The sequence below is a fragment of the Pleurodeles waltl genome, unplaced genomic scaffold, assembly GCF_031143425.1.
Source record: "Pleurodeles waltl isolate 20211129_DDA unplaced genomic scaffold, aPleWal1.hap1.20221129 scaffold_65, whole genome shotgun sequence".
NCBI classification, from domain to species: domain Eukaryota; kingdom Metazoa; phylum Chordata; class Amphibia; order Caudata; family Salamandridae; genus Pleurodeles; species Pleurodeles waltl.
The window spans coordinates 2,252,256-2,272,451 of record NW_027150363.1 but is presented as its reverse complement, the minus strand read 5'-3'; the positions used below and the strand labels follow the sequence as shown (position 1 = coordinate 2,272,451).

At 46.4% G+C, this 20,196-nt stretch overlaps 1 protein-coding gene across 1 annotated transcript; it reads right to left on the bottom strand.

Moving 5' to 3' along the window:
• Nucleotides 1-546: 546 nt before the first annotated feature.
• Nucleotides 547-17,932, bottom strand: LOC138278822 (avidin-related protein 4/5-like). The gene is made up of 4 exons (XM_069219332.1): nucleotides 17,800-17,932; nucleotides 12,939-13,122; nucleotides 11,862-11,982; nucleotides 547-813 (listed from the first exon to the last, which is right to left on the bottom strand). The coding sequence occupies exons 1-4, from the start codon at nucleotides 17,893-17,895 to the stop codon at nucleotides 690-692; spliced, it is 525 nt and encodes a 174-aa protein (XP_069075433.1). The 5' UTR covers nucleotides 17,896-17,932; the 3' UTR covers nucleotides 547-689.
• Nucleotides 17,933-20,196: the final 2,264 nt, after the last annotated feature.

The following is a 20,196-nucleotide window of genomic DNA, read 5'->3' as shown; positions in this document are numbered from 1 at the left end:
TTCCAGGACAATCCAGGACATTGTCTCTAACGTTGAAGTTCATCTAGAGTTACAAACGTACCTAGCCATTCTGGTGTGGCTCTGGTTGCTTCATCTACTCCTGAGACAAGCCCTTTGGTCACCACCCTTCAGGAATCAACCTTGGGTGGAGTGAGTGTCCATATCAGGGTTGAATGTATGTTCACACCTGACTCTGCTCATCTGTCATGTGCAGAGAGTGCACCTAAAGTCAACCTCAATCCCAGGAGTGTGAGCTGGCCACAGGTAGGGTGAGGTATATCATTAAGGATACATCATGAGATGAAGGCATGAGATGTGGAGAGGACAATGGAAGCTACATATGAAGAGAAGTCAGGTGACTGAAAGAAGAAGGAGGTATTAATAGTCCCACATGGTGCAATCAATGTCATTTAATTGCCTCTTAACCAGGGCATTGCATGTATTGTGTAGGCTGAAATAATGCACATTTGAAAGAGAATATTAATGTCCTTATCCTGGAGGTGTTCACCTCTACACACATGGCTACAAAGTCAAATACACACCGAGCACCTTCACAACTGTTTTATTAACAATATTTCAAATGAACAATACATTTGAAGAAGCCATTAAGGGTGGAAGAGAGGCTGCTGAGCACAGCATCCCTGGATGTGGCCTTCTCAGGGTGTCAGAAGCAGGCTTTGCTCCCAACACTAGCTCCTCACTTTGCCTTCAGCTGGTTTCGGGGTGCGGTGTATCTGACTCTGGCCCCCAGTCCACTGTCCAGCTGCTTCACCATTTACATTATCATTCATTGAGAAACTGGCGGTCCCAAACCTGTGTTACAGGAATAACAAATATGTTAGGAAGATGTCATGAAGAGTAGAAAACAAAGAGGGGTAATGCTGGCATATTGTTCTCAATATTGAAAACAGAAGATAGAAAAGGACAAAAAAACAAGCACACATGCAGCGAGCACACATGTAGCAAGGACACATGCAGAGAGCACACAAGTACAGAGCACACATGCAGAGAGCACACATGCAACGAGCACACATGCAGCAAGCACACATGCAGAGAGCACACATGCAGCGAGCACAGCTGTAGAGAGCAGACATGCAGCGAGCACACATGCAGCGAGCACACATGCAGAGAGAACACATGCAACGAGCACACATGCATCGAGCGCATATGTAGAGAGCACACATGCCGAGAGTACACATTCAACGAGCACACATGCAAACAGCACACATGCAGACAGCACACATGTAGACAATCACATATGCAGACAAGCACACATGCAACTAGCACACATGCAGAGAGCACACATGCAGTGAGCACACGTGCAAAGAGGACACATGTAGACAATCACAAATGCAGACAAGCACACATGCAGCGAGCACACATGCAAAGAGTACACATGTAGACAATCACACATGCAGACAAGCACACATGAAACGAGCACACATGCAGTGATCACACATGCAAAGAGGACACATGTAGACAATCACACATTCAGACAAGCACATATGCAGTGAGCACACATGCAAGACGCACACATGTAGACAATCACACATGCAGACAAGCACACATGCCACGAACACACATGCAGACAAGCACACATGCAACGAGGATACATGTAGAGAATCACACATGCAGACAAGCACACATGCAAACAGGCACACATGCAATGAGCACACATGCAGGGAGCACACATGCAGAGAGCACACATGCAGCGAGCACACATGTAGACAATCACACATGCAGACAAGCACACATGCAGCGAGCACACATGCAAGACGCACACATGTAGACAATCACACATGCAGACAAGCACACATGCAAAGAGGATACATGTAGAGAATCACACATGCAGACAAGCACACATGCAAACAGGCACACATGCAATGAACACACATGCAGGGAGCACACATGCAGCGAGCACACATGCAAAGAGGACACATGTAGACAATCACACACGCAGACAAGCTCACATGCAGACGAGCACACATGCAGCGAGCACACATGCAGAGAGCACACATGCAGACAAGCACACATGCAGAGAGCACATATGCAGAAAGCACACATGCAGAGAGCACACATCCAGAGAGTACACATGCAGACAAGCACACATTCAAAGAGCACACATGCAGATAGTACACATGCAGACAAGCACACGTTCAGAGAGCACACATGCAGAGAGCAAACATGCAGACAAGCACATGTTTAGAGAGCACATATGCAGCGAGCACACATGCAGAGAGAACACATGCAACGAGCACACATGCAGCGAGCGCATATATAGAGAGCACACATGCAGAGAGCACACATGCAACGAGCACACATGCAAACAACACACATGCAGACAGCACACATGTAGACAATCACATATGCAGACAAGCACACATGCAACAAGCACACATGCAGCGAGCACACGTGCAAAGAGGACACATGTAGACAATCACACATGCAGACAAGCACACATCCAGCGAGCACACATGCAAAGAGTACACATGTAGGCAATCACACATGCAGACAAGCACACATGAAATGAGCACACATGCAGTGATCACACATGCAAAGATGACACATGTAGACAATGACACATTCAGACAAGCACATATGCAGTGAGCACACATGCAAGACGCACACATGTAGACAATCACACATGCAGACAAGCACACATGCCACGAACACACATGCAGACAAGCACACATGCAACGAGGATTCATGTAGAGAATCACACATGCAGACAAGCACACATGCAAACAGGCACACATGTAATGAGCACACATGCAGGGAGCACACATGCAGCGAGCACACATGTAGACAATCACACATGCAGACAAGCACACATGCAACGAGCACATATGCAGAGAGCACACATGTAGCGAGCACACGTGCAAAGAGGACACATGTAGACAATCACACATGCAGACAAGCACACATGCAGCGAGCACACATGCAAAGAGTACACATGTAGACAATCACACATGCAGACAAGCACACATGAAATGAGCACACATGCAGTGAGCACACATGCAAAGAGGACACATGTAGACAATCACACATTCAGACAAGCACACATGCAGCGAGCACACATGCAAGATGCACACATGTAGACAATCACACATGCAGACAAGCACACATGCAATGAGCACACATGCAGCGAGCACACATGCAAAGAGGATACATGTAGAGAATCACACACGCAGACAAGCACACATGCAAACAGGCACTCATGCAATGAGCACACATGCATGGAGCACACATGCAGCGAGCACACATGCAAAGAGGACAAATGTAGACAATCACACACTCAGACAAGCTCACATGCAGAGAAGCACACATGCAGCGAGCACACATGCAGACAAGCACACATGCAGAGAGCACACATGCAGACAAGCACACATGCAGAGAGCACATATGCAGAAAGCACACATGCAGAGAGCACACATCCAGAGAGTACACATGCAGACAAGCACACATTCAGAGAGCACACATGCAGAGAGCAAACATGCAGACAAGCACATGTTTAGAGAGCACATATGCAGAGAGCACACATGCAGAGAGCACACATGCAGAGAGCACACATGTAAACAAGCACACATGCAGAGAGCACACATGCAGAGAGAGCACATGCGGACAAGCACACATGCAGACAAGCACACATGCAGAGAGCACATGTGCAGAGAGCACACATACAGAAAGCACACATGCAGACAAGCACACATGCAGAGAGCACACATGCAGAGAGCACACATGCAGACAAGCATACATGCAGACAAGCTCACATTCCGAGAGCACACATGCAGACAAACACATATGCGGAGAGCACACATGCAGACAAGCACACATGCAGACAAGCACACATTCCAAGAGCACACATTCAGAGAGCACACATGCAGAGAGCACACATGCAGACAAGCACACATGCAGAGAGCACACATGCAGACAAGCACACAATCAGAGAGCACACATGCAGAGAGCACACATGCAGACAAGCACACATTCAGAGAGCACATATGCAGAGAGCACATATGCAGACAAGCACACATGCAGAGAGTATGTTAACTACAAAAGAGGGTATTGCTTACTGGCACACTTCACAGTGCCCTTGCATCTTGTACACGCTAGTTCCCTGTAGAGTGTAGTCACCTGATGTAACTTTGTCATCAGTTTCCCCCTTAACGTAATATAAACCCCATGACTCTGCTGACCCAACAACATGAAACAAGGGTTGCCTGTGCTAGCTGAGAACCCCTTGACAAAGACATCTAATTGAAAGTTTTCATACACTTCTCTCCTCCCCTCTTTAAGATCACAGGTGACACATTTCACATGAATGCTCTGTCTTCTGTCCTGATGAAGGATTCTCTAATATAATTAATCAATCAATCAGAGTATTTGGAAAGCGCACTACTCACCGGTGAGGGTCTCAAGGCGCTGAGTGGAGGGGATAATGATGAAATCATACCAGAGAGTGGATAGTTTAAAGATTTGTATAAAATCAGCCCTCAGTAGGTAGATACATGTAAACTATCCGTTTCACTATACGCAATACAGAGTCATCACATCTTTTCCCAAAAGTACCACAGAGCCACAGGCTGTGTTGTACCATTATTCAGCTACCATCATTCTTTGACATATGTTTAGGGTGTCTAATTTGAGAAGGTGATGTATTAAAAAATAAAATCATTCAATTTCCGATATTTTAAATTGATTGAAATCCTTCCAGATAAGGCAATGACCGTGAAAGGGGCCACACTGGAATGGCTTTGATTTTTCAACTGGCTGATGATATATGAAGTACCATGAAGCTTCATATCACTGAAAGCATCCTTAATCTGTGATTATGCATCGTGTCGGAATGACTCTACATTACATTAATTTTCTAGTTCCTCAGTGAGATCCTTAGTCGCCTTGCAGCCTTGACATAAGTTTTAGTTGCAGACATGACAAGAGCACACCAAGTCAATAGGTGTGCCAGAGTGCCGTGACACTACAGAGCCCAATAAGGCTTTGCAAGATGTCAAAACAAACCAAGAACTGTGATTTATTCATTGAAAACCCCAAACATTCCCTTAGAAAAGTATTAATGTAGTTGGCATGATAACACAATGACTCCCTGAGACCTGGGGCCTTAGAGGGTTATGGAAACAGAACAGAAACTAAGTGAAGCCCTACGATTCCTCTTTACTTCCTGTTGGATTTGACCCTCCCTGCAGGGTGATCCTATACCCTTTCGCCTTTAACCCTCCTGTTGTGCTAAATTCAATTTTTGATGGCTTTAACACACGTCTAGCCAGTGCTAAAGTGCTTGCACTCTCTAATTTAAAAATGTAAAATTGGCTAACACCCAATTGGCACATTTAATTTACTTATAAGTCCCTAGTAAAGTGGTACTACAGGTACTCAGGTCCTGCAAATGAAATGCTACTAGTAGGCCTGCAACACGTATTGTGCCACCCACTTGAATAGCTGTTTAAGACATGTCCAAGGCCTGTCATTGCAGCTCGTCTGTGCAGTTTTAAAGGGCCTTTTCGACCTGGCAAAATAAACTTTTAGCCAGGCCTAAGCCTTCCTTTTTAATACATGTAAGTCATCCCTAAGGTAGGCCCTCAACAACCAATAGGGCAGGTTGTACTGTATTTTAAAAAGTTGGACATGTATTCTGAAGTTTTACATCTTCTCGTAGTGAAAAACTCTCAACTTTTTTTTCACTATTGCAAGGCCTTCCTCTCCCATGGGATAACATTGGGTCACCATATTACATTTAATATGTGTTAAAGTTTGTTTGGGAGCAGGTAAGAATCTCATGTTTGGTGTCTGAACATTTGTAATTTAACACTCTCTTTAATAATGAACTCAGATTTAAAGTGGCAGTTATGAAAATGCCATTTTTAGACATTTGTTTTTTGCATGAACTAATACTTTCGTGCCTGCAGCCTGTTTTCTGAGTCACATGACTAGTTATAGTTGGCAGAAGGCCTTTGTGTATTGCTCCCAAACTGCCATACAATAGAGAGCTTGGGTGTTCGCAGGATGGGCCATCTTGACTTGACCGGAGGGACAGAGCTGTTGCCTGTTATATTTGCACTTTAAAGACCCTCACTCTAGCCTGTTACGATTGCAGACAGACTGGGGCCAGGGCAGGTGTGCAGGCATTGGCAACAGGTATAAAAATAGGACCCTCGGATCCACTCTTTAGTTCTCTCCTGTATCATTAGTTGTGATAGCAGTAGTAGCAGTAGTAGTAGAGGTAGGAGTAGTAGTAGCAGTATTAGCAGCAGTAGTAATAGTAGTAGCTGGAATAGAGGTAGTAGTAGTAATAGTAGCAGTAACAGTAGTGGTAGTAGAAGTAGTGGTAGAGGTAGAAATAGCAGTAGTACTAGCAGTAGTAGTGGCAGTAGTAGTAATAGTAGTACTATTAGTAAAGGTAGTAGTAGAAGTAGTAGTAGCAGTAGCACTGGTTGCAGCAGCAGCATTAGTAGTAATAGTAGTAGTGGAAGTAGTAGTAGAGGTAGGAGTAGTAGAATCAATAGTATTAGTAGTGGAAGTAGAGGCAGGGGTTGTAGTATTAGTAGCAGTAGTAGCAGCAGTAATACAAATAGTAGTAGTAGAGATAGTAGTAGTAGTAGTAGTAGCAGCAGTAGTAATAGAGGCAGTAATACTAGTACTAGTAGCAGTAGAGGTAGCAGTAGTAGCAGTAATAGTAATCCAGCAAAGCGCCACAATAACGCTGTTGTGGAAACGAGCCAACCGCGGTGTCGTTAGGCGGGTGGGGACTGCACACTTTCTTGTAGATCTGGCCCGTTGTGTTTATGTTTCATGCAACCCCTCTTTTAGACCAAAGCAGGTCGGCACATAAGAGAATGGGAGGGGGTCACAGACACTATTTGCAGTAATATTAGCGAGCTGCTTCTGTGTTAAATATTGAGAGCATTTCACTATTCCTGTGTATTCGATATAAACATATTTAGCATGTGGAATAGTTTGGACTGTCAGTGACCTGGCCAAAGAACACACGAAAGAGGTGACACTAGATCATATATTCAAAGTTGTTCTGAGCCCACCAAACTCTTAAGATGTCCCTGTCTGTCTCCATCACCATGAGCCTTGGCTGATGACTCCCTGGGTAGGCCTTCTGACACCTCCTAGACACAATGAAGAGCACTGTCTAGTTTCGAAATCTCCTCCCCAGCCCGCCACCACACTACCTCCACATCCTGGATCCAGGACAGCAGGAGCAGCGCCTGTAATCCTGGTCCAGCGTACTGAGACAAGTCCCTTCAGGAGTAATCAAAGTGCAGATGTCCCTCAGGCTCAGTTGGTCTGGCTCCCAGTCTGAGTACAAGGATATGTGAAACTGGCAGCCAACAATTACCAACTATGTTTCAAGACGTCAACCCACATCATCGTTTTTGGGTCTGATCCTAAAATTATTGACTAGCCTCTCATTGCGTGATCTCGATAGATGACACGCAATGGTTGCCTTGGCCTTTCAACTGAGCCATGACCAGGAAGCCTGATCACCATATTTAGTGGAATCTGTTGGTCTTTGGAGGAGAGAGATGAGCTGTGACGACGTGCTTCGGTTTTACAAGAGGTGGTAATGTCCTCTTATGGCATTCCAGGTCTTAGGCCCATTGTGACCCATGGTATAGTGATCAACTGAAGTCCCAAAAAGAGCAGATTAAAATAGCACAAACAAAATGGCTAACCATCCCTGCCCAGAAGGCAAGGAAATCTGTGTACTTTTCTGCTACAAACACATGCCACTCTGAAGGGCAACAAATTGTTGAGAAGCCCCTCTAGACTTACATCAATGTCTCTCCCCTGCAGTTGGGTGAGACCAGCATCTAGCACTGAGACTGCACTCACATCTGCTCCCCAATCTAGACTTACCTGAATGTCTCTCCACTCCATCAGGGGAGACGAGGATCTAGCACTGAGACAGCACTTACATCTGAAGCCTTCTCTAGACTTACACAAATGTCTCACCCCTGCAGTCAGGTGAGATCACGATGTGACACTGAGACAGCACTTATATCTGCAGACCCCTAGAATTACATGAACGTCCCACCCCTCCAGTCAGGTGAGACTAAGACCTGGCACTGAGAAGGCACTTACATCTGCAGACTTCTCTAAGCGAACTGAAGAACCCTAATAAGGGTGAAACTGGTCCCTGGTTCTGGTGTTCCAGTCAAGGGAGAACCTGGTCTGGCAGTTAGGGCTGGACTGTCCCCATGAGCCGCAGGGTCAAGACTGATTTGCATATGACTGAGTCCAAACTGAGGTGGTATGGAAGCGAAAACAATGGATTAGGATGCGCCCTGATCAATTGCGAGTGGCTGAGATTAATTCAAGCATTCTATTTGCCACTTTGTTGTCATTGCATATGGTGCCCTATGTTTGGCAGGTATGCCCAGATGTGGGTCTTGTGCTCTCTGTGCCACTGGAATCATACCCAGGTGACGAGTCCTGATCAGATCAAAACCGGTCCTAAGTTGATTGTATTCCATTTCAGGAAGAAATTGGCCTGGTAGTTCAGACTGCGTCAAGACTGATTTGCAGATGACTGGGTTAAAACTGAGGTTAAATGGTGAGTGAAAAACAACAAATTGGATTGTGGCCCAAGCGATTGTCAGTGCTTGAGATTAATTCAAACATTCCACCCATGTTGGTTTTTTTTTAAACACCGGAACAGTCAACAATACCCGAATTTTGTTTTAGGGAATTAACACTATCAATTCAAATATTTGCCATATAGTATATCGACTTCTTGGGTATTCACTAAGGTATTGGCACCACCAGAAGCATTCTAGCATTTACAGGGAATTCATACCTTCCCTTATCTTGAAAATTAGCTCATCTCTGATTGTTCTTTTTCTAAAACACAAATGAGTCTCAACAAAGTCTCAAAATGCCTATGTTTGGTGAGGTTACAGCACATCCAGAGCACCTCCGTCAATCTCATCTTGAACATCCCCTGCCGCAAACACATCACCAAACACCTGAGATACTTCCACTGGCTCTCTGTCGAGAAAATTATCAACTTCAAACTCCTCCTCCACACATACAAGGCTCTCCACAACCTAGGACCTACCTACCTCAACCAGCACATCACCTTCTACTCCCCTGCCAGACCTCTCTGCTCCGCTCAACAGGCACTAGCCACCGTACCCCATATATGGAAGACCCCGGATGGAGGAAGACCCTTCGCCTACCTCGCGGCAAAGAGCTGGAACACCTTTCCTCTTCATCTCAGGCAGTCACCATTGTTACCTCAATTCAGGAAGGAACTTAAGACCTGGCGCCTGGACTGAAGCACAGAGGACCACAGCCGCATAGCGCCTTGAGACCCTTGCGGGTGAGTAGAGTGCTTTATAAAGTATGATTGACCGATTGATTGATTGAGGTTCATCATCGACTCTAGTCTTCTTCCAGAACAGCAAAAATATTTATTATAAACCTATCAGACATGCAGAAGGGTCAGGCGTTTCTAAGGGTTTGGCAAGCGATCCCACAAGGTTACACTTCAAGTGACCACCTAGTTTCAGAAAATGTTCAGGTCAGTTTCCACTTCTTGGTCAGAGGCAGCAGGGTCTTCTCTGCAGGAAATCTGTGGGGAGGTCACCTGGTCCTCACCAAATAGTTTTATTTCTCATCACTTACTGTTAATCTTCAAAGTATTTCCACAGTTATTGGACTTGTGGTAAACATTCTCTGGCCCTAGCTGTACATTTGAGCTGTATGTCTGGAGCGGATGGTGGTGGGACCTTCTGTTTTGTGAGTTGTGTCTACAAGATAAGTGTCCTGAAGGTAATGCACCTGATCTTGGCATAAGTAACACCTCTGCCTGGACATCCATTGTGTTGTTTGTGCCACTGTGTCCTCAAGGTGCAGGTTTTGTTGCTGAGGGTGTCATTAGTACTGAGGCAGAAGGAGGTTTAGATGGCTCTACTTAGCGTTCGAGGGACGGTGATGTGAGGGACCCTCAGACCCCAGTGGTATTTAACACTCCTCATGAAATGGACGCAGAGATCCTGTTTTGCACTTCATCTGCATCGTCTGTGCTCTTTACTGCTATTTATTGTACACATAACAGGGTTTTCTAATAAAGACGTTTCTTTATGCAGATAATTCTAAATGAAGTGCAGTGGTCGAAGTGGGAGGGATCAGATGGGCAACGCAAGTCCATACTTTTTAATTTAAGACAAATGGTTCCCCTACTTTTGGAGAAAGAGCTCTGTTCCAGGATGGTTAATTCTGAGAATTGACATGGTTGGGCTGAAATGTAAGACAGGGAGTCTGTGAAACCGAGTGGGGGCAGACAGCTAAACAAGCCTTCCTGTCAGGGGACTGCTCCCTGACAGAAATGTGCACTACTGGTTAATCTGTAAATGTAAAGGGTGCCTGGAAGCCAGAATTGGCTTTAAATGATGGAGCCACTTGAAGCTTCCTGACGACACAGATGTATTCTTTTTGAGTGGTATTGCAAGGGAGTTACCAGCTCAGATGTGAAGTGTGGCTTTTAATGGACAGTTATAAAAAATGTACTATGTACAGTCTGACTGTTACCAAAATGTAGATTTTTGAGCCACTTTATCTTCAATGTTTTTCTACATTTAGTAGCAATATATCTAAAACTGTGTGTAATCCAAGTTTAAAATAACGACTTGCATATTCAGTGCCTTCTGTCACTAGCTGGGACCTCGTAGCACTAGACATACACAAGTCACTGTTCTCCGCTTCACCACCCAGGAGTCAGTTCAGTGGCTCTCTGGTTACACACTGACCTCTGCGGAGCATTAACTAACAGGATTTGTGGTGTACAGAGCGCATTTCCCACTGATTAACAGAACTTGAATTTATTTCTCATTTAACCTGTGCCATATTTTGTACGTAGTTACCTGAAGGTGAAAGACTGAGAAAAGTTAGAGAATGTTTGTTTTTTAGCCATGCCTTTGACCCCACCCCCACGCTCACTAACCACGCCCCTTTGCACACAGCATCAAGGGTCCCATACTTTTTTTAATGCGCTTCAACCACAGATGAAGTGTATGTTGATAATACGAAGATATATGCGGGTTATGATGAAACATGGGGACAGATTCAAGAGCCCCCGTGCCATAATATCCCCACATTAGCATCATTTTTTTGGCACTAATGTGGCGAAATTATGGCAAAAACGCTGCGCTAGATTTACAAAGTTGCAAATACATGCATTGCACCACTTTGTAATCCCTTGTGCCACATTATGCCTGCACCAAACATAATGTATGCACTGGGGGCGTTCCCCTGTTAGGGGGGGCTGAAAAAATGGGCAAAGAAATCTAGAAGATTTCTTTGCTTCATTGTTTTCGGCATTTTTAAAGCCTGCTCAGAGCAGGCGTTAAAAGGGGGCACACCACTGTTTTCAAAGGGCCCCTAGGTACTGTTCAGGGTTAGCGTCACAATTTTGGCGCTAACCCTGACCAGAAAGAGTCACATAGAGCTACCCAGACAAACCACAGTTAGTGCTGTCAGTTACCTGCAAAGGGGCAAGGACAGAGCTATGGATCAAAGCGCTTCGAAGCCAGAAGTGAGCAGTACAGAGACCCTAATGCATGCAAGACTCAGGGACACGTCATCCATTTTTTTTGCAGTTTTCTATAGCGCTAACTCGTCCGAAGGCATTGAAGCGCTTTACATGAGCACCAGTTACGTAACACAAGGACACATTCATTCTTCGTGCGCAGATTAAGTGATTTTCCCAGAATCACAGGATGTTGAGCCGACGCCGGGACTCGAGCCTGGTTATAATACGGAGTAGGGGGATCGGCTCCACCAAATGGGCAGCTCTCCCACCCACACATCAGTGCCCCCCGCCCCCCCCTCACCGTGAGCTCTTCCAGTCCTCTGTCAGGTTTCCCACGGGCTCTCTCAGGATCCAGGTGGTTCTCAGGGTTGGTTCTCCATCAGGCTTTGTGTAGCACTGCCCTGCCAGCATGGTGATGGTGGCTGCAAGAGAGGGGAGCAAGGCACGGTGAGAAAAGGGTTTAATAAAGTGATAGTTGTGTACAACTGCTAGTCCGATCTCACACATCTGAACCTGATTTCATATGCCATAATGAAGAAAAGAAAGCTTTGGTGAAATAGAATATTTGCCTAAGATCAGATATTTTAAGCGGAGAAGCCGGGATTTATCCAGGTTTCCTGGTTTGACTTTATATAAATCACCCAGTAAATGAATATCGATTTGTCTTCCCTTGTGTTAAGGCTCCACGGGGTCCTTGTGTACAGGCGCTGGGGGGAGGAATGTCTCTCTACCTTACCTGCCTCTAGGTTCGGCCTGTAGCTCGGGTCCATCACTTACAGACATTATTATATTGACTACAGCTCTAAAGGTGCGTGCAGTCACATTGTGACGTCAGTAGACGTGACCTGTACCTGCCCCTCCACATCCACCTCCATGAGATGCTGACGTCAGTAGACGTGACCTGTACCTGCCCCCCTCCCCATCCACCCTCATGAGATGCTGACGTCAGTAGACGTGACCTGTACCTGCCCCCTCCCCATCCACCCTCATGAGATGCTGACGTCAGTAGACGTGACCTGTACCTGCCCCCTCCCCATCCACCCTCATGAGATGCTGACGTCAGTAGACATGACCTGTACCTGCCCCTCCACATCCACCTCCATGAGATGCTGACGTCAGTAGACGTGACCTGTACCTGCCCCCTCCACATCCACCCCCCATGAGATGCTGAATTCAGTAGACGTGACCTGTACCTGCCCCCCCCCCTCCCTATCCACCTCCATGAGATGCTGATGTCAGAGCAACAGTACAAAACGTCCCAAGAAGAGGAAAGGGGTGTAAGGTAGGCGGGGAGGGGTTAGAAACAGGGAGAAGGGGGCGCAGGAGGGGCGTGCGCCTCCCACAGCGCGGAGAAGACATAGCGCCGCGAAGTACTCACGTGCAGCGCTGTTCTTGACCGTCACTCCGAAGGTTGGGTTGTCGCCCTGCTGCTGGTATCCAATCAGCACAGACGTCGGGGCTTTGCTGGATGACTGGTAGGTGCCGGTGATGGTCCCGTTGACCCCAAGGCGCATGGTCATCAGGGTGCCATGTTCACTCCTCCAGGACCCCCCAAGGCTGCACTGGAGGGAAGAGACGAGTGTGAGGTCACTACAGACCACAAGAGGTGCAGAGAGCACCAGCCAATCACAGTCACATCTTCACACCTCGACCCTCCAACAGGAGCATGACTCTATCACCAGGCTAGTCCACCACACAGCAGGGTGCCATGTTCACTCCTCCAGGACCCCCGAGGCTGCACTGGAGGGAAGAGACGAGTGTGAGGTCACTACAGACCACAAGAGGTGCAGAGAGCACCAGCCAATCACAGTCACATCTTCACACCTCGACCCTCCAACAGGGGCATGACTCTATCAACAGGCTAGTCCACCACACAGCAGGGTGCCATGTTCACTCCTCCAGGACCCCCCGAGGCTGCACTGGAGGGAAGAGACGAGTGTGAGGTCACTACAGACCACAAGAGGTGCAGAGAGCACCAGCCAATCACAGTCACATCTTCACACCTCGACCCTCCAACAGGAACATGACTCTATCAACAGGCTAGTCCACCACACAGCAGGGTGCCATGTTCACTCCTCCAGGACCCCCCAAGGCTGCCCTGGAGGAGAGAGGCGATTGTGAGGTCACTATAAGCCACAAGCAGTGCAGAGGGCACCAGAGATCATCAGTCACATCTTCACACCTCGACCCTCCAACAGGGGCATGACTCTATCACCAGGCTAGCCCACCACGCAGCAGGGTGCGAGTGACGTCATGGTCATACCAACAGGCATAGGTCACAAACATCAGGAAATGCATGACGTTATTGTCATACCAACAGGCACAGCTCAGGGCACAAGTTCTAAAATAGAAGTGGGGGCACTAACCAAGCAGGACATTATGCAAGTGAGATCATGGCACGTGACAGCATATGACATCACACACAGAATCACAGGAAGTGACATCACAATCCATGACCTCACAGGAAGTGACATCCCAAGACGTGGCATCAGATCTTAACACCGCACACACATGTTTAGCAGGTCTATCGTGAGTACACGTGACCACATTACAATATTTAACAAATGATATTTTGTGTCGGGGTTGTCACAACCCTGACTCAAAATCTAGGCCTCAACTTAGATAACGTATTTTTTAAAACCCTGCCACAAAGAAATTGTCAAGAAGGAGAAATGTGGCAGTAAATCTGTTCTGCTTAATTGGTTGCAAAGTCTGCATTTTAAAATATCTGATGGGGTTAAGGCACCCGCTGCAGAGACCTTTGTGTTCCAACTAGATCTCAGCCGGTACTGATAACGGTAGGATAGCTCTGGAGGTTACACATTTGCTGCAGGGATCTCTGCAGCGCACAGTCCTAGTGTTGAATTAAAGTAGCAGAGAGGGTTAGAGTGTCTTCTGCAAAGGACATCATGTAACATGCAGGGGACACATGTGCATTGTATGTAGCAGGTAAGTGGGTTACTGCTTTTAACACAGAGATCCTTTTGTTACTCGCAGTTCATAAATTGTGATCCTTCTATTGAGCACAGGGAGCTGTGAAGGACATGTGGCTACTACACCTTGTAACCCTCAGTGTCTTACGTAACACATCCTGTGCTATGATTTACACACATGATTTATTGTCAACGCGTAATATGTACGTGTGATGTGAAGCGCTCTGACATCCTGCATTAGGATGATCAGCACAATAGATCTTTAAAAGAAATGAAATCAAATCGTGATTTTTGCATTTAGGTGTCCGCCCCTCTCGCCTCATAGCCCCTAATCGGGATACTCTAAAAGTTTGCCCTTAACTTCGGCCTTTGTTATGGGTCCAACTGGAATCTCATAAGGCACTCCCAACTTCACCCTGCTGCTTGAAGGAAAGCAGGCACTGCCAAGTGTGTCCCAGGGTCTGAAAATTACACCTGGACAAGTTTAACACGTTTCTGTGCACCTCAACCTCATGGCAGGGTAGACTGCGGGATACCCTGTGAAAATAGTGGGTAGACACCGTCTACTCGCGTGTACTCCCGACTTCTGCCCTGCATTGCTCACAAACACAAGGAAATGCATGATGTTATTGTCATACCAGCAGGCAGAGTTCACAGACATCACAACACGCCTAAAGGTCTATTTCAGCCAGACACATCTTTGTTATGGTCTGTCTCAGCTGCACTAACCTTTGTTATGGTTTATCTCCGCTACACACATCTTTGTTATGGTCTGTCTCAGCTGTACTAACCTTTGTTATGGTCTATCACAGTTAGACACATCTTTGTTATGGTCTGTCTCAGCTGTACTAACCTTTGTTATGATCTATCGCAGCTAGACACATCTTTGTTATGATCTGTCTCAGTTAGACACATCTTTGTTATGGTCTGTCTCAGCTGTACTAACCTTTGTTATGGTTTATCTCCGCTAGACACATCTTTGTTATGGTCTGTCTCAGCTATACTAACCTTTGTTATGGTCTATCGCAGCTAGGCACATCTTTGTTATGGTCTGTCTCAGCTGTACTAACCTTTGCTATGGTCTATCGCAGCTAGACACATCTTTGTTATGGTCTGTCTCAGCTGCACTAACCTTTGTTATGGTCTATCGCAGCTAGACACATCTTTGTTATGGTCTGTCTCATCTGTACTAACCTTTGTTATGGTTTATCTCCGCTATACACATCTTTGTTATGGTCTGTCTCAGCTGTACTAACCTTTGTTAAGGTTTATCTCCGATAGACACATCTTTGTTATGGTCTGTCTCAGCTGCACTAACCTTTGTTATGGTCTATCACAGCTAGACACATCTTTGTTATGGTCTATCTCAGCTGTACTATCCTTTGTTATGGTCTGTCTCAGCTAGACAAATCTTTGTTATGGTCTGTCTCAGCTGTACTAACCTTTGTTATGGTTTATCTCCGCTATACACATCTTTGTTATGGTCTGTCTCAGCTGTACTAACCTTTGTTATGGTCTATCACAGTTACACACATCTTTGTTATGGTCTGTCTCAGCTGTACTAACCTTTGTTATGGTCTATCTCAGCTGCACTAACCTTTGTTATGGTCTATCGCAGCTAGACATATCTCTGTTATGGTCTGTCTCAGCTGTACTAACCTCTGTTATGGTCTGTCTCAGCTGCACTAACCTTTGTTATGGTCTATCGCAGCTTGACACATCTTTGTTATGGTCTGTCTCAGCTGTACTAACCTTTGTCATGGTCTATCGCAGCTAGACACATCTTTGTTATGGTCTGTCTCAGCTGCACTAACCTTTGTTATGGTCTATCGCAGCTAGACACATCTTTGTTATGGTCTATCTCTGCTACTCACACCTTTGAGCCAGCATTTCCTCCATACAGGCACTGGCAGCCAGGAGGCTGCAGGAAGTGACAGGGCTTGCCACTAGTGTGTCTGTATTCAGAAAGAACAGGGAGAACTAAGCAACTAAGAGAATACTTTACAGAGAGGACTTTACAGCTGGAGGAGAAAGAACACTGGAAGAATATTGGCGATATAAAGTTACAGAGTCAGGACCAAGCAGAGAACCTGGAAGGCACCAGCGCAGAGTGTGGTCCAAGGTTCATGGGCAGCAAATAACATGGAGTTTTTGGTTAAAATTTCCAAAAGTGTCTGCGTTGTCCCGTGCTAAGCTGATATCCCTGCCTGCACTGTTTGACCTTAGACAGGTCCCTTTATCTTCCCATGACCACAATCCCTTGCCCACATAGACTTTGCGTAGCTAGCAGAGGGATTTCCTGCAGTAATCAGAGATGTGCATTTACACTAAGGAGGTCATTATGACCCCGGTGGTCGGTGATAATGTGGCGGTAGTACCGGCACATTATGACAGCCAACCCGCCAATATACCATTCCGACCGCCAATGCAATAGCAGCTGCCGGGCTGGAGATAACAATCCCCCGCCCGGCGGCCACTATTGACCCTCCCTACCACTATGTTTTTCGTTCCATTCGCAACGCCACAAAAAACCATGGCAGCAGGCCCTCCCTAGCTTCCCTGTCACTGATAGGAGGCTCACCCACCCCTCCAAACACTCCTCAGCTGCCCCCAACCCACCTCCATCCACGCTCCCCCCTTCCAATCCCCCGCCACCCCACTCACGCACACTCGCAGACAACGCATACTCACACTCACTCACACAGGCATACATGCATTCATTCTTGCACACATCCGTACACACATTCACACTAACACGCAGACACGCATTTACATTTCCATTCATACACGCATTCCCACACATGCATACACCCATGCAAACAACACTACACACACAGTCGCATTCATGCACACACTCACATATTCATGCACACAACCCCATACACCCACACACAACACCCTGTCGGAAACACAACTTTCCTACATCCAGGGGGTCTTCTGGCAGGGAACGGGGCGGGGGGCTGCTACCACCAGTAGAGCCAGCCAGCAGAACACCGCCAGGCTGTATTATTTGTCATAATACGGCTGGTGGTTGTCTACTGGCATGGCGCAGCTGGTGGTAGCAGCGCCAAATTAACACCATCCGCCAGTATGGCCACAGCCGGATTTCCACCCTTCTTATGGCGGAAATACAGCTGTGGTCATAATTTGGCAGACGGATGTTAGCCGCGGTGACGGTCTTTTGGCGCCCGTTGTCGCGGCGGTAGGCAGCATTTGCCGGCAATCTTAAAATGAGGGCCTGAGGCTTGTCACCCTACAGGCTCCTAGGAAGGATTACAAATTTAATATAATTTCAATGTATCTTACCAGTCCATGGGCAGAATCAGCGATAGCCACTAGGAGTACCAGTGCAATGATCCCGGAAAGGCAGCTGAGAGCCATGGTGCTGTCAAGGAAGAACATTCATATGCACTGTGCCACTTTCTTATATACCTCTGCATGTGACATGCGCCACCAAAACATGTCGACTCCCTATAAAAATACGAGTAATAACCTGTTGCGACATGTTGTTAAAACCAGATGATCCACACCCAAGGAATGTTTCATCATATCAGGGCAGAGGATGTATCCTCAACATGGTGTTTTTCTTCAAAATCATGGTTTAAAAGGATGAGACTGACCACCTCCAAATAATGAGCTCTTATCGTGGTGGTGACAGCATAATAATGTATAAAACGGGGCTGTCCCACTTTACACAAGCGCGCTTCATTAACACAGAAACCTACACACTGATGAATCATCACTGCTCCACCCTGCCCCACACACGAGCAATGAAACTTGGAATCATTATTCTTTGGCGTGGCCCATGCGGGTACCGTGTAGTGCAGTGCCTACTTGGCAGAGCATCATACGCACACTGAGAAGAACCTTTCACAAGGCAAATTTGTTGTATAGAAGTAGGGTGGACAAGATTATCGCCCCAGATGCTTAAAATTAGATTTATTTTTTCCTCTTTTTTATGGGATTCCGTCTTCTTTCTAACCACAGCGTGAAGTTCTGTTGAAGAGCAGTAGGAAGTATGATAATTGGTTATTGGCTTGTTGCATGTTAGAAATAGGGTCTCTAGTTGGCAGAGGGATCCACACTTGTCCAAGTAGGGACCGCAATCCTAGACACGGTAAGTCACACACAACCCAAATTATCCTGTGGCCACCCTCTGGTAGTTTGGCACTGAGCAGTCAGGCTTAACTTAAAAGGCAATGTGTAAAGTATTTGTGCAGTCAATCATACAGTAACACAGTAAAACACCAGAAAAATACACCACTCAGGTTTAGGAAAATAGATAATATTCATCTCAATAAACTAAGGTCAAAACGACAAACATCCAATAAAAACAAGTTGAAATATCACTTTTAAAAAGGTTTAAAAGAGTCTTAATCCTTAGAAATAATCAGTTGTCTCCTTGTTACACTCAGTACCTGGTATGGGTCAAAACTAACGACGCACGGAGACCGCAGAGGAAGAGATGCATGGAAAAAGTTTCCGACGCGGCACAGATGATGCGTTGTTTCTTTCCAAGTTGCAAGGGGCTTCTGTCACTTTTCGGTGTGAAGTCCTGGTTCCTCACTGCGATGGGGGATATTTTGACGCCCGGGGACAATGCGTGGAAAATCCTTGATGGGCTGGCAGAAGGCACAGGTGCTGTGTCGATACGGTAGGCTATGAGTCTAATTTTCTATTGCAAGGCAGGCGCTGCGTCGAATTTCCAGTCAGGAAGTCGGGCTGTGTTGTTCTGGTCGGCTGTGCAGCGATTTATCGGTCGCAATGCAGGTTTCACATCGGTTTTGGCAGGCGGTGCATTGAGTTTTTGACTCACAAGGAATTTCCTGAAGAGATGAAGTCTTTTTGGCCCTGAAACTTCAGAAAACAGGAGGCAAGCTCAAACCAACCCTTAGTGAGCACTAATGGGGAAGGCAGAGTCCTTCTCAGCAAAGTCAGAGGCCAGCAGGGCAACAGCAGGGCAGCAATCCTTCTCATCAAATCAGTCCAGATGAGTCCTTTGGCCAGCCAGTCAGTTTCTCTTGACAGGATGCAGCTGTAGGCCCAGGAGTGTCTGAGTTGGAGGGGTCAAAGACCCAGTTTATATGCCCACAAATGCCTACAAAGTGTGGGGGTTGATTAGTCTATTGTGTGAGGGCAGGCCACTGGCCTTTGTAATGTAAGTGTCAGACCCTCCACCCTTCCAGCCCAGGAAGACCCATTCAATATGCAGATGAATGAAGATGAAACTGAGTGGCCTGTGTTTCTGGTTACCTAGGTGAAAGGCACAAGGGACCTGTCAACCAGCAGAGACCAGACATTGATTGGAGACAGGCTGTAAGGCACAGATGGTTTTAAGTGCAGAGAAATGCTCACTTTCTAAAAGTGGCATCTCTTAAATAGTAATATAAAATCCAACCTCACCAATAAGCAGGATTTTATATTACCATTCTGGCCATACTAAATATGACTTGGATATCCCTTTCAGATCAGAATCTACCACTCAAAAAGTATACAAGGGCAGTCTTAATATTAGTCTATGAAAGGAGCAGGCCTCACAGTTGGGGAGCTTTTCACTACCAGGATATATAAAACACATATGTACACGTCTTGCCTTTTACCTACATTGCACTCCAGTCTATGGGGGTACCTAGGGCCTCCTTTAGGGGAGACTTACATGTAGAAAAAGAGGAGTGTAAGGCTAGGCAAGTACTTTTAAATGCC

Excerpts from the sequence above, each read along its gene's own strand:
- LOC138278822 (XM_069219332.1), bottom strand. The coding sequence starts at position 17,895 with ATGTTCTTCCTTGACAGCACCATGGCTCTCAGCTGCCTTTCCGGGATC. Across the intron at positions 13,123-17,799 it reads CTGATTCTGCCCATGGACTG|TGCAGCCTTGGGGGGTCCTG; the intron begins GTAAGATACATT and ends TCTTCCCTCCAG. Across the intron at positions 814-11,861 it reads GAGGACTGGAAGAGCTCACG|GTTTGGGACCGCCAGTTTCT; the intron begins GTGAGGGGGGGG and ends CCTGTAACACAG.